The 14,539-nt window shown below is 45.3% G+C and overlaps 1 protein-coding gene across 3 annotated transcripts in view; it reads left to right on the top strand.

Moving 5' to 3' along the window:
- The window catches only part of MICU1 (mitochondrial calcium uptake 1), a 102,340-nt gene that overhangs the window by 13,881 nt on the left and 73,920 nt on the right, over positions 1–14,539 (top strand). For 2 of the 3 annotated variants that reach the window (XM_084265600.1, XM_084265599.1), the window contains exon 4: positions 10,938–11,127. In XM_084265600.1, coding sequence (XP_084121726.1) covers positions 10,938–11,127 — 190 coding nt within the window. Of the gene's footprint in view, positions 1–2,313; positions 2,344–10,937; positions 11,128–14,539 lie in introns of those variants that run through there. The other variant, XM_084265601.1, reaches the window with a different exon arrangement.

Genomic DNA, 14,539 nt, shown 5'->3' with positions numbered 1-14,539 from the left:
CTGCTGTGGTGAAGGAGACTTTTCCTCTATGCAAATAACTGAGCTTCAAAAACTAATAAAGTTTACCCTTTCTAAGCAATAACTTAAACTCTGAGGATTTCCATCTGGCAACAGAAGCATTTAACTATCTGGGCATTGGTATAATGAACTGAATTAATTAATTGCAATAAATCTTGGTGCGGTCATTGGCTAATCTAAATGAGGCATTCATATGAGAAGTACTGAACATCACAGTTTGTGGCAAGCTTAATGTTTATAAAAATGTACTGTTCCTGAGACTTGTGTAGAGTTGGTATGTGTGATTGCAAATGCACATTTGCAGTGCTGTTAAACAACCACCGGCGTGTTCGATGTCATGCGCCTTCCTGGGTGAGTCTGGGCGGTAGGCATCTGAAAGCTTTTCAATTGGCATTTCTGTGCTGAAGCCTGTCACTCAGTCACCTTGATGTTGGGTAGAATGAGGGCACAGGCATACCTTTGGGGAGCACAGAAGGACCTCAGTAAACAGAGCCTTTCTGATTGACTTGGCAGTACTTAGTTGCACTTAATTAATTACCCTTCCACAAGCATATTGGCAGTAGGAATAAGGGCAAGACATCTGTGTTGCTGTGGAAGTTTCTTAACCACAAGATCCTTTGTCACCAGCACATTTGTGTCTAATGGGGTACCCAGTCCTTCTGTAGCATCCCCTTGGCCTTATTTTGTGTGCTCTTCTGCCGCATCCCGTGCGTAAGTCCAAGCCATTAAACTTGATATACCACCCAGGCTTGTAAACGGGTATATTCTGACGTTGTTAAAAGCCCCTCTTCTTCAGGCTCTGCTCCTTTCCTGCACGCTGAGTTGTTTTGGTGCTGGCTGCCCTTCTGCATGTTTCATTCTGTCCTAACTGTTTCTTCCTCTTTTCCACCCTTTTTGCCTTCGGCCATCCTGTACCAAATGCCCAGCTGCTTTACTGAAAGATCTTCTGTGGGAAAGACCCCTCATCTTGCTTTCTCTGCTGACATTGGTTGCTTTCTGTGTTTGGCTCTTCTGTCGGTGCTTCTGGAATGAATGTTGAAGTCTAGATCAGCCCTTGGCTGACTCCCTTTAAGAATGCATTGCTTTTTAGCATAAGTGTCTTAGGGGCTTTGGAGTCATTTGCTAAGAATGCATTTTCTTATGGCAGAATTGCTGGAAATATGCCCGCTGAAACTGAGACTTTTTGAAAATCTTTGTGCTAGTAAAACAAAGGAGACCACTTAAATCATAGTCAAGGGGGTAAAAACCTGTTTCCTAGCTATAGACGTGCCAGGTACTGCTTAACCTGATGTAGGAGAGAAAAGGTGAAAAAATGTAGGTATTATCCAGGTTTGGTTATCTTTATTTTGAGAGTTCTGCTCCGTTTTGATATTAATTCTTTGTGAGATGTGACAGACTTCAGACTACCCTTGGGATTGCTGTGCTGAGGGTTTTCTCCTGAGGCTTGAAGACACATTGATCTATGAGTGGTGTCTTGAAAGAGCACCATGTCCTTTCAGGTGGCTTTTGGCTTCATCTTGTGTTTACCCATGAGTGTCAGGGGAAGGAAAGAATCTGATGCTGGGGAGTTCAGCCAAAGTCAAAACCAGAGGCGATAAGGAAAACATCTCAACATCCCATGGAGGGGGGGATATGACCTTGGCTGACCTGCAGAGCTTAAAGCACAGGTATTGCCCTAAGTCTGCAGAGCCTTGAAGCTTGAGCAGTGCCAGTTCATAATATCTTATTGAAGTGTTGCGTAGCAAGTCAGAGCTGGGGGTTGTCAGAGAATACACAAAACAGCTTCCCTAATTGTCTTGGTTTGCTGTGACTATGTGGGGATTGTCCTCTGAGCTATACCTCTCAACAGGATAACTGTTGCTTGAACATATGCAGGTCTTTAATGTCACTCAAAAGGGCACTTTTAATTTTTCTTTGAAAATACAGGTGCCCTCCTGCAGTGCAGTTCATGCCCACTGCCTCCCCTTGGCACCCAATAACTAAAAATACCTGCTCACCTTGCCCTCAGCCCCAAGATCGTGTTGGCCATCCTCCAGTAGCTATCTAGAAAGCAACATCTCTCCAAGGAGTCACGTTGTTCGGCAGCTGAGCAGGGGGAATAATTTCCTGGCTCAACAGAAGCAGTGCAGGTATTGAGTATCACTTAGTTTTGATTAGTTCCTGATCTGGAAGTGAAGTGGCAGTGCATTTGGCGAGTGTCACCCCTTTAGGGTCCGATCTTGGCACAGCCGTTGCTTTCTTACGACACCTGGTGTCTGCTGCCACTCTTCTGTGCTGTGCTGAGTGTTAGATCTGTGGAGAGCAAGCAAGGGAGGAAAACTAAAGGTAGGAGTAATGTTCATTAGTTGAAGCTTTAAAAGATAAGTTAGCCTAATCCTGAGGTTTTTTAATCACTTTATACTTCAGCGAACTTCTGCAGCTACAGCTGTCTCCTGCAGTTGGCTGGTGCTGAGACTTGCTGGTGCTTTTTCTTTTTAATCCCCTTGGTGTCTAGCTCACACATGGGAGGGACCACATGTTACTGCTGCTTCTGGGGCCACCTGAGGAGAACGAGAGGCCTGGGAGGTCAGGGAGACTCTGCTTTATGTGTCATAGCCTGTCTGTTTTCAGTCTCCTAAAAGAGATGTGGGGTTATGTGAAGTACTGCCTGGAAGGGAACAGTGCTATTAAGTGCCCAAGAGTTGATAGGAAGAACGGGTTTTAATCAGTATTAATACAGATCTAGCAAGGTGTTACTCCCTCCTTGACTTGGGGCTGAAGTCATCAGTACTCTTGTCCTGGGAGTGTGAGGCCACATGGATGGAAGTATGCAACTGTGTGAACATCTCCTGGGCTAGAGAGCAAAAAGCGGTGTCAGGGATTACCTGCTCTCGGGATCTGGGTGTGGATAGCAGTGTGATCAGCAAGCTGTGAGGTTAGCTCTGTGTGACTGACCTCCCACAGTCTTCATCATGGGAATTAAGGAATCCACAGCTATCTTGTTTCCCTTGCAAGATACTTCATAGCTCTTATACCTTTTCTCCTGAGTCAATTAAAGGTTTCAGACTCCTGTAGGTAGCCAGAGCAATACAACGTTTGCTGCACTTAAATAATCCTGTTCATGTTCCAGCTGCGGGAGGAGATGCTTGGAGTGCTCTTCCTTTTTTCTTCCCTGCTGACCTGCTCAAGTTCCTCTCAAAGTATTTTAAATAACTCTAGTCCTCAGGCAACACCACTTATCTTAGCTCTATATTTGCTCTCTTGTTTTCTGGTGTACTCCTGATGGAAATGAAGATGGATTGAGTAGCGGGGTCGGGTAGGTAAACATGGTTTGTTGGGAGCCTATAAAATGCTCTGGTGTGGAAACACTGGCTTTGCTCTAAGCATGTCAATGTGCTCACCCATTTCTTATTGCCTTGCAGGCCCGAGCTGGTAGTTTGCACAACAAACCCAGATGCTTCTGTGATTAATGTTGTAGCGCACACTCGGTAAATGGCTTGTTGCATTATTGCAGGTGGTTTGGGCAAGGGAACAGATGCTGATGAGGATTCATGTTCCTTTCCTGCCAGATACCTCAGTGCTGGGTTCTTAACAATGCTTAATTATAAGAACATGGTAGCTAAACTAGATGGGAAATAGTATATTTGGGACTAATGACCTGATTTGTCAGTCCTTACAGAGAAAACAAAGTATTTTCAAGGAACTTGGTAAATACTGCAAGTTACTACTCCCATCCATTTTTCTTTAGTTGGTACTCCATGTGACTAACATCACACGGACACACTTGATGTGTGTAATGTTCTGGATAAGTGAGTAGTGCTTCAGTGCAGATGAACTCCTTGATCACTTGAAGATGTGAGTAGATGTAACACAGACAGCTTCCCAGAATCACTGCTTGCCTTGGCCAGGCTCTGCCTGAGCTAGCACGTATCTCCCCGGACTTCAGCGGGAGGAAGCCCACCCGGTCTTGATGTTTTAGAAACTGTTGCAGGAAGAGAATATGTTACTTAGGGAAATTGCTGATTATCTGCAGTATGAACCAGGCTCTGTGTTATTCTCAATCTGTGTGTATGCTAGTGCCTCCTCTCAGCATTTTCCAACTTGTCCCTCTATGAGGAACACAGCCTATGATCACTTTACTCCTTTGTTTCGGTCCAGGAGGGCTAAGATCTCTGACTCTGAAAACCTTACCTTCCTAAAGATTGAATTTGCAGCTTTTGGGTAGAATTTAAAAGAAAAACCATGCTAAAAAGCTGGAGAACCTGGGCACAGTAGCTTAAAAGGTCTGCATTGGTGCCAGACAGGAGTGTTACTTCATATTTAGGCTTGATTTGCGGTTCCTGTACAGACAAGGTTTGCGTTTGGCCTTAAGAGTGCAATCTTAAGGAGTTATGATCAACTGCAGCACAAAGTGGCTTTCACAGGCATTAATGTCTAGGATGGATGAAACAAGTCAGGTAAACAAATCTGATCACCGTGCCCGGATGCTCCCCTTGCTCTTCTGCAGCGTTGATGGGTGTTGCGTGCTTGCTTGTGCCCAGCTTACTGAGCAAGCGAGACTGTTACTTCTGGTGCTCTCTGGCTCTTTACTGATAAATGGCAGGGGACGTGGAGACTTTATCTTCTAGCTCATTAATAAGAGGTGGCGTGGGGCCAGGAGATTACCCTTGTCAGGGCTTGGGAGAAGCTCAGCCTCTCAATGATGATGAAATGCTCATGGTTTGAAGCATGCTATTAACCAGCTTTCAAGCCACTGAATGCTATGTGTGGATTTTTCTGATGCTCAGGCTTATTAATTGCAACATCATTTAGTGACAAGTGGAATAATACAGTGTGAAGACTTGCATTTATTAAATGAACGGTGCTGTGATTATCAACAACACTGGTAATCTCATCAAGAAACAACATCTATTTATCATAAGACTTATTTTCCATAAGCCCTTGTTAACTGTCATGAAATTCTTCCTTACCATCCTGTGTTGAGAGAGCCTAGATCATCCTGTCTTCTCCATCCAATGTCAGTCTAACAGGTCTATAATAATCCTTACTGCCCTGTTTTATTCTTTTTAAATATTAACAGCAATGAGTTAATGCTTACTGAATAGCTACAGCAGCTGAGCAGAGTCTCAGCCAGCTCTTACTAAAACTAAACCTCAGGGTTATGCAGAAAGCTTTATAAAGACCTGAGTAGAAAATACTCATCTGCAGCATTGCTGTGTTACATAGACATTCACTACCATTCAGCTGGAGGGGGTCTGGCTGTCTTCTCTCTTGAGATCATCAGGATACATTGAGTATAAAGCATTACAAACAGAGTATGTGTTCACTTAGGAAGAAATATTTCTGTTGTCTGAATTTGTTCCATGCTCCTTGTTGATTTTGGTAACTCTGACAATAAAAAGATTGTGTTCTCTTGGACAGTGCTGCCTCCTTGGGTGCCTCTGTGTCCCTTACAAATTTTCAAAAGTATCTAGCTTTCCATTTCCATAGTGGGTGATTTCCATTTCCTCTTCCCATCTTTTCTGTTTCCTGATTACTACAAGGGTTGCTTTCTTCTGAGATGCTGTAAGCTTCTTTACTTGTATTTTGTAGTAGTCATATGGCCTTCTCACCCTTGGGTATAAGCTTTGAGTACTGTTGTCATTCCAAGTGACATGTATTTGTATCCTTTGATAAGGCTCTTAATTTCAAACTGATAAAGCCAGGCTTGTGCGAACCCTCAAGTACTGTGAAAAACAGTAGAAAGAAAGGGGAAATAAAAGCTGCTTTGTGTTTGAGGGCACCTTAAGAAGCTTGTGGCATTGGAGGCTTTGCTTTGCTTCCCTAATTATTTTCATGTTTTTTAAAACTATATTTTCCTTGAAAAGCAGTGAGTTTGCTGTCTCTTGGGGAGACCAGAAGTAAGGAGCAGGATGCCAGCTGTCACCTTTACAGGCTCATGGGATTATCCTCCCTTGTGCTTCACATGGTTTTACCAAGTTGCCTTGCCTGCATGCCCAGGAGTGAATACAAGGGGAGTTGCAGCTGTAAGTGACAGCAGCTACCTGGGGGAGGGAGGGAAAGCTATGGAGCTTGTCTGACTGTGAAGTATGGTTTGAATCAGAAGTTCAAGTGAGCAGTGAATTTGGGAGGTGAGGAGCATGGGCTCATGGCTCTGCTCCATTCTGTGTATGGCAAGATGTAACCGAGCCACAGCTGCTTGTGTCCATCAGTGCCGCAGCTTGGGGCGCAGTCCCGTGCGGCCTGTGCTCTGTTTGGGAATGTCAGCCACATCTTCTGGATTAAGTAATTAACAGCTTTATAATTTCTGAGGGTATGAAGGTAACATCAGTTGGATGCCTCCAGCGTGTGTCACTAAGGTTGGCAGCCTTTGTGAAGCAGTTGTTTTCCTCTGCAGTCTCCTGGGGAGTCATCTCTGAGTGGCACATTATCCCACGTGATCCGAGTTCAAGTTCACCTTTGTCAGAGTGATCCCCTTAATGGGCTTGAAGCGGAGGTCCTCATGCTCTGGCCTGTCTGTCTGCACCCACGTGCCAGTGCCTAAACTGGGCTGCAGCAGAGGAGAGTGGGAGGGAGCGTGAGAAATCAGCTTGTCTGCTGCCAAAGCGGGGCTGGGTGCCTCCAAGCTAGTCCTGACAGGCAGCTGTCTTGCCTATTTTTAGTGATTTGCTGGTGATGGAGAGAGCAGTGATGGAATAAATCCTCCCTGGTGGCTGATGCCAGCATTCCCCTATCCTTAACATAAAATGCTTTCTTTGTACCTATGTATATATGCTCAGGCTTCTCCTCCCTTCCCTGGCATGTAAGTCTCTTCCCCTACGATGGCCTTAAGCACATGTCCTGCATCTTGTCCTGTCTGTGCTGGACTGCACTGCTGTCTCCTTAGGTTCTTGGGTCTATTTTAAGCAGTGGCCTGGTATCCAGAGCTGTCTCCTCAGTCTAATTCCACATGTTCATCTCTGGGATGTCTCTTCATTTGGGTGTGTTTGTTCAGGTTCGTGCCACAAATTCACTGCGCTGATTTTTGGCGGCGTGGAGTGCTGTGAAAGATGAGGAAGGAAGCAGAGTGGCAAGAAGCCCCATGAGTGGGGTGACATCCTGGACAATTAGGCTGTTATATCTTCATTTTGGTGTGGTTTCTCATTAAAGTTTCAGCTAACTAATTTAGTCGCTGAATACAGTTGAACTCAGGATGAGACAGAACTCCTCACTGAAAGTACTTCTGGTCCCTGGAGGCTGGCTTTTTTATGGATGCTGCCTCCAAGCTGGCTTTTGTGTTTCCATATGAAAGCCTGAAGTTTTAAGTGGCTTTTAAACCTCACTTGGATGTCTCCAGATGTTTACATACGGGGAGAGAACACATCTGTCAGGCAGGGTTCCTCTCCCCTGCATCTTGTTTGGCTTCCAACAACCTTTGACTCCTGAGTGCCCAACTTCTTGTCACATCTTCTGTTTCCATCTGAAATGAAATTGCATCTGATAGCCAAGTACTTTCCCTGCTGCCTTCAGGATGAGAGTAACAGAGCCCTGTTACCTCTGGCGTGAAGCTTTGTCATTTTAGCACACTGTTCTGCTGCTGGTTTTCAAAGAAGAGAAATGCTTTAGAGTGAGGGATAGTGATTTCTCTTAAGACTTGCAGCTGTGGAGTATCCTGGGCCAATGCCTGGTGTGAGCCTCAGGATCCTTTATGGGTGTACATCCTGTGGTTGCATGTGCTTGGATTCCTGCAAGAATGATTTGCTAACGGAGAATTTAGCATTGAGTAGTTGTCTGAGGTAGCTAGGTGGATTTCTGTCGGGATGGTGAACCTCATCATAGGCTGGATCATTGGCTTTGTCCAAGGATTCAAGGAAGAGATTACTAAATGGGAAATACATGATCTTTCCCTCAAATACAGTTCACTGGGCGGGGGGGAAGACCTGAAGAGAGCAGAAGGGTTTGAAGCATGACGGCTAGGATCCAGGGCAGGCACGCTCTGCGGAGAGAGGCTGGCAGCTAATCTTGGCACACGGTGAAGAGAGTCTTTGTGTTTTCATTTCCCTGTTGCACAGAAGCTGTAGCAACAGACATGCCATTGGAAAGACAATCCCATCATAAAAAGGGAGGTGGAGAGTCTGCATTACCTGATGGGCTCCAGCAGGATGGGTATTTCTGGAGCTGTGGGGTTTTTCCAGCTATACTGTAACATCCACGTTGAAAGACCTCTTTGTGCGAGTGTAGGACTGAAGTCGGGATGGTTGGAAGCCAGAGATTTCAACAGAGGATGGTTGTGCAGGATGTAAAATACACATCAGTAAGAGAGCAAGCGGGGTTTAGAATATACAGGACTTGTATGTGGAGTGCAGATCCTTGAGCAGTCAATTCAGTGAGTAGTTTGGCCCGTGGCCCAGAGTCGAGGAATAGCAGGTACTGCTTAAAGCCCCCCTTGAAAAGGAGACTATAAACTCTGCGTTTATTCTCATGGCTCACTTTGCTTGTATGTGGGGATGGTGATCCAACTGTAGAACAGAGTTACTTACCTGGATAAACGAGAAGGGGGGTGAGGGGAGACGACTGTATTCAAACAGCCTACGTCTCTATTGCTGTTGCCAACTGGCTTGACAGCGTGATGAGTTGAGGGAACGCGTAGGATTTGCTGAAAACGTTTGATTTCTTGAATTTCATCTATCCTTTCCCTGGTTTCCTAGCTGCCAGTCAAGCCTTACAGGAGCAAATCTGTACTGATGCAGCTCTTTTCTGGTACCTTTTGTGTGAAACAGCTTGGCTGTGTAGACAAACGATCTGTTTCCTACAGCTTTTCTATCCCCAGGACCTCTTACCAAGAGATCCTCTCAGAGCTCCTGAAACCCTCTGTCCTGTCCTAGGGCTTTCCTTGTCGGCGCCGCTGTAACCTCAGCTGGCAACAGCTTATTTTAGCAACCTGTGCATCACCCGAAACCACAACCCCACAAGGATGTGCCAGTGCCAATTAAACTTTCAGGAAAGGCTTTGGGAGAGGTGCCAGCATGGAGTTCATGCTCCAAGAGACACATCAGCTGCCTGGCCTTTCTGGTGCAATAATTCCCTTAAGATGCTTGATGTGGACTCAGGTTTGGATCCTTTCTCTGAGAGTTTGGTGTAGTGGAGGTCTTAAAGACTGTGCTTTGCTGTAAGACTTGGGAAAATAGCAAACAAAGGCTCAGGACCTTCTCAGAAAGGATGGCTTGGCATGTTAAACTCCATGTAGTGTGCAAAGGCGTGATTAGCCCTGCTTTTGACCAAGCACCCCGTGTGTGTTGTTAACTCACATCTTGCCATGGAGTTGTGTCCTGTCCTAGCATGGACTAGAAGCCTATGCACTGCTCTACCCAGCTACTTTTCATTTCTATTGTGTTTCAGGGCACTACTGGGATCTTGAAGGTTTTTCTAGTGCTTTTGGTACTTTGCTGAAGTAGTTGCCACAATAGGAATGAAAGTTGATTTGCTTTCATCATGATCGATCTATTCTTAAGTATGTTCTTCAAGAGGTCGCTGTAGAATAAGAAAGGTTGGATTTGCTTCACACCAGTACCAGGGAAGGAATGGAGTTCTTTAGCCCTTCCCCATCTATCCTGGTCATGAATTACTGGGTTATTCCTGCTGGTAAGGAGTAAGTTGTCTTTTATTTCAGTAGTGTATAAGTTACTGGAAGGAGTGACTACCTTCACTTCATCTTGGGAGATGATGGGCTGAGGTTGCTGCAAAGCTGGAAGGATGGAATATTTGTACTTTTTTGCTTACAGCTTGGGAGACTTGAACAATCTTAGTTAGGCCTTGGTTTTTCTCCCAAGGCAGCCTCTTTTGTGAACAAACTCTCACAGCTGTAAATGACCAAGGAGTTACAGGGAAAACCAATGTCCCAACCTTCATCTGAAGGCAATTAAGCAGCACTTAACTGCCTGTGAGCCCCTCACCATGTGATTAGTCCAAAATTAATTCCTGGGAATGCAAAGTAAAGGTGGCTTTGCCTGAGTTTCAGGCAGGCTAGGATGTTTGCTGAGCTGTTCGAGTCCATTAGAAAAAGAAATAACTTTGTCAAACCGTTGGCTTTGTTGCTTGTGACATGTTAATGTAGCCTTAGAGATTATAATTTCACTGATGCTAATGTGGTCTGAGCTCTGTCTAGTTATCAGCAACTCCAGGAGTAAAGCACAGGACAGCCATAGCATCGTTTAGCTTATGGCTTTATTCTACTTGCTATTTAATTGCCCCGTCGCCTGTTGCAGTTCTGGGAGTCGCTCACAGCTTCGAGTGATTTTGAGTATTGAGTCTTGGTCTACACACAGGGTCGCTGAAGGCCTTTCTGTTTAACCTTCAAGGGAAAAGGGATCCATTGTCCTGCCAGGATTTTATTTCCAGCTTGAGGATAAACAGTTCAAGTTTTTGTGGTTGCAAATCCTGTAGCGTTGGAGTTTGGAAGAGTCAGTGGTGGAAGAGGGAAATAAAAAGAGCCTGTCACCTGCTGGAGATAGAAAGTATATCAATTGAGCTGAAACAGAGGCTGTTCTTTCTGAATCCCACAGTGCTGATGGTAAAACACATTTCCTTTGCTCTGTGTAAGTCTCTTTTGGGGAGTGGGGGTGGAGTTCAGTACCAGGGGAGGTATGGCATGCCCTTCCCAGTTGTTCTTATGTGTGTAGTTTTTGGGAGAGGGTACAGTAATTCAAAGTGATTTCCTCTGGCATTCTTGGACTGGGAAAACTCACTTTGTTTACTTTGGGTTCTGGGATGTAGGGGCAGCAGTCTGATTACAGCAGGGGAAAGCACGCAATATTCCAAGGAGGCCAGTTGCTCCCTTGCTTTGCAATCCTTTGTGCTGAGCTGTAGCAAGGGTTTAATTTGGAGAGAACCTTGCAGCGTCATCTTCGTAGCCTCAGCACCCCTCTTGATTTACTAAATCGGTGTTTGTTTCCCTTGTGCAGGGCGTACGCAGGAGACTCATCCTCTGTAAAACACAACCCAAGGACAGAGCCGAGTGAGAAGGTGAAGCAGCAGGAGGAGGAGGAGGAGGAGAGCAGCAGCAGTGAGGGTAGAAAGGCCGTTGCGTCGGGCGATGAGGAGGCTCAGCCGGAAGGGAAGAAGAAGAAGCGTTCTGGGTTCAGGGACCGTAAGGTACCAAACTTGGGGGTGTTGCACCTGCAACCATTGCCTTGCAGTGGGAAAATAAAGAAAAATTGCCAAACACTTGATTCAGATTGTGGTACAGCACGTGTATGGAGTCTGGTGTTTGCTCTGCAGGTGCCATAATTTTCTAAGTGACCTTACTTTTTTGGGGACCCACTTTCTTGGCACACTACCCTGAGGTTATTTGGTTTGAAACTTGTTTATTTGGAAGGCAGAACATGCTGATCCTCTGACATGGAGACCTCTTTGCCCATCTCCAGGTAGATGGTTGATAAGTGACTCACTGAAGAGTAGGGCATCAGTGCAGAAGCCTGAGAACAGTCTTGGGTGCCCACCGTGTGTGTGCCTGAGTCCATCTGTGTGCCTGCAAATATGCACAGTGTCTGAAGGAAGAAGTAGAGGACAAACTTGGAAGGGAACATTATTAGTCTTTCCATTAATTATTCCATGTAAACATATTTGTGGTTAGTTGTCTCTCTCTCTCAATGCTTATGCCTATTTAATTTTCGTATCAGACGCCTTCTCAAGAGGAGGAAGGCTTGAGTAATGAGCTCTACTGTCATCTTGTGACCTGCCTTCACTGCTGGGCAATCCCGAGAGCTTTGGGCTCCTCAGTACTGTCTGACAACCAGTTCGGTGCAATCTGTAACCGCTCTTATTACAAGATGTATGATTTGGTCTGATGGAGAGTCCTGTAACTGAGACTTGGCAGTCAGCAGTAGTTTATTTTTTAAACCTGCCTGCATGTCGGTTTTATTGGGCTGTGTTTGATGATTTAATATCTTTGCAGTGCCAAAGAGGAGAATGGGAGTATATGCTCTTCACGATTCCCTTCTATATGATTTGCTCCCAATAATTATTTTTAAGTCCCTGTCCTGGAGGCTGCATCTCATTAGTTGTTAAATTGTGGATGGTCGTATATAGTGGCTTAACAGCTTTTCATAAAAAATTAAGAGCTGTTTCATTTGAAGTTGCTGAATCATATTCTGTTCTTGGTTAGATTACACAGCTTGAAAATTTCAAGTGCCTTGTGGCGTTAGGAGCTCCGTACTCTCCCTGTTGGGCCCATACGGGTAGCAGCTCGGTGAAATTACGTTGCAAGATACTGCTCTGAGATACTCAGAATTGTCCAGGGATATATGTCGTTGGCTTCTGCTGATTTTCTTGGCAACTTGGTGTCAGGTGCTCTGATGGCTTCAGCAAAACTGTGGCACTTGCCAGTAGGACTCAAAAGCAGGTTATTTTTTCCAGTGTCAGCAGATGGAAGCAGGCTGCAAAGAGCAAAAGAATGTTCCACCTTCGTGCAGGCTCTTTTTTAAGAAAAAAAAAAAAAAAGTAACACTGTGATACAGCAAATGCAGTGATTGATTTTTGCCTTACGTGGCTGGTCGCTTCTGGCTAGGGAAGCCAGAGAAGGTTTGTTTGGAAGCAAGGACTTGTGTTCTGGTTGTTAGGAGACGTGCCTGTGCTGACCAGCTCTTTCCTTCCCATACTCGGCAGGGAGGAACATGGCCACGCTTTCCAAGTAAGATGTGAGCCAGGCATGGCGGGTGCCCAAGAGGTCCTGTGGGAAGGACATGCAGCCTGGATTCCTTCTCAGTCCACAGCTTTCCTTTCTCCTGCAGCACTTGACTCGGGAGCAGCAATTTCTTTAAAACAGATGTCATGATGGATTTTTTTTTTTTTTTTTTTTTTTTGTACCAACATAAACAATTCTTTCTCCAGCCTTAAAACTGAACCAGCTCTTCTCCAACTCCAATGCCAGCATTGCTTTTGTTTGGTTTAATGCAGGATGTAAGCCGTGGTCTCCCAGGTGCTGGGTTCTGTGTTTGTGTGGCTCCGTTGTGGGCTCAGTGTTTGATCAGCCTTAGTGAGTCATCTCGGGAGGTATGTTTGAATGTTTCCTGCTCAGATGACACAGTGAGGTGTGCCCCAGCTCCCGACTCAAAGTCAGGGTTGCTCCCAGGATGTGCTGCTCCCCTCATCAGCTGTGTGGCTCAGAAGGAATTCCTGACTACTCTACATGGTTTGGAAAAAAAAAAATCAAAAAGAACAAGCAACAAAACTCCCAGTAAACCCCCTTTCCAGCTCTTCCCTTAATTAATTGCACATAGCAGGGGGTTTACCTTGAGAAAAAAGTTGAGCTTAATTGAAAGTGTTTAACACTTGTTTGTTATCCCCACTTTTAATGAGGTGCATAGTAGTGAAATAATAAATTAGGCGTGACATTGCTATTTTAGGTAGTGATTCAGTGAAGAGGAAGTTGAACTATAAATTGCTTGCCATCTGCTGGGCCTGTGATCTTGTGTGGCAGGTTCCAGGGCACAGCTGTCTTGGAGCCCATGCAGTGTGTAGGTCCTGAGGAAAAGAGGTGACTGAGTGCTTTTGTAGTTGGAAGGCTGATGAGGAGTAATAAGTGATGTAGGTGGGCTGACATGTTGATTGATGTGTTCATGGAGTTTCTGTGCAGCTTCATCAAGATCCCCTTGCAGGGTTTGCTGCCTTAGGAGTGTTAGTTGTGCCAGGGCTTCATTTTAGTGTGCATTACAGTAGGAAACCCAAAGAAAATGAACCCTAATTAATTTAGGCTGATGTGTGTGGTAGAGTCAGACTGCCGGAGGTCCTGCTCTGTCAGAGGCCCCGGTGATGCTCTGAAAGTGACTTGAGATGTTAATTTAGAGCTTTATTTTCATGTCTCTGCGGGATTTAATTTTTTCCTTTTAAGTGGAGGCTTAGCATAAACATTGACTGTCTTAGCAGCAGCTTGGCTCCTGTAGATCAAGAGGGATTACTGGCTCAGCTTTCTCCTGCGACACCTACTCTATTAATAAATGCCAACAAGGGACTTTGCCCTTCTGGTCACATAATTTTTCTGGAGACCCCTGTTTACACGACACTGCAGTTCTGGGAGCAGGGTGAGAGTTTTTGACTGGTCGTGGCTGCGTTGGGGACTGGTGCATACTAGGGGAAGGCAGCTGCCTGGGCTGCATGCTCTGCCTGGAAAGTGTTTGGGAGTATTTCATAGGGCAGATGTTGTAGGAGGAGAGACTCCTTTGGGATGACTTTGTCCAGATTGTGTGAAAGCAGTGTAAAAAAAGCCCTCACACGCAGTGGTGCATACACCCAAATACACCTGTACCTGCTTTTCTCTCTACATTTGTATCACGAGATCAGGGTGCCCATATCATCACCTGCTTCTTGATTGAGCTGTTCCCATTTGTAGGGTCTCGGCTGTTCCTTTCATGACCTGGCATCGTGTTCAATCCACTCCTGAAGTCAGAGGGATAGGTTGTGGCATATTTGTTAGCTTTTTTCTAGGTCATGTTAGCAAAAATGAGGTAATTGTGGGTAAGAAGGGCTGCTGCTTTTGCTGACTTCTCATGGGGAAGTTTTAGAAAGG

This window comes from Gallinula chloropus, assembly GCF_964237585.1.
Source record: "Gallinula chloropus genome assembly, chromosome: 5".
NCBI lineage: Eukaryota > Metazoa > Chordata > Aves > Gruiformes > Rallidae > Gallinula > Gallinula chloropus.
The sequence above is the reverse complement of the archived record's forward strand: the minus strand, read 5'-3'. Positions and strand labels throughout refer to the sequence as shown.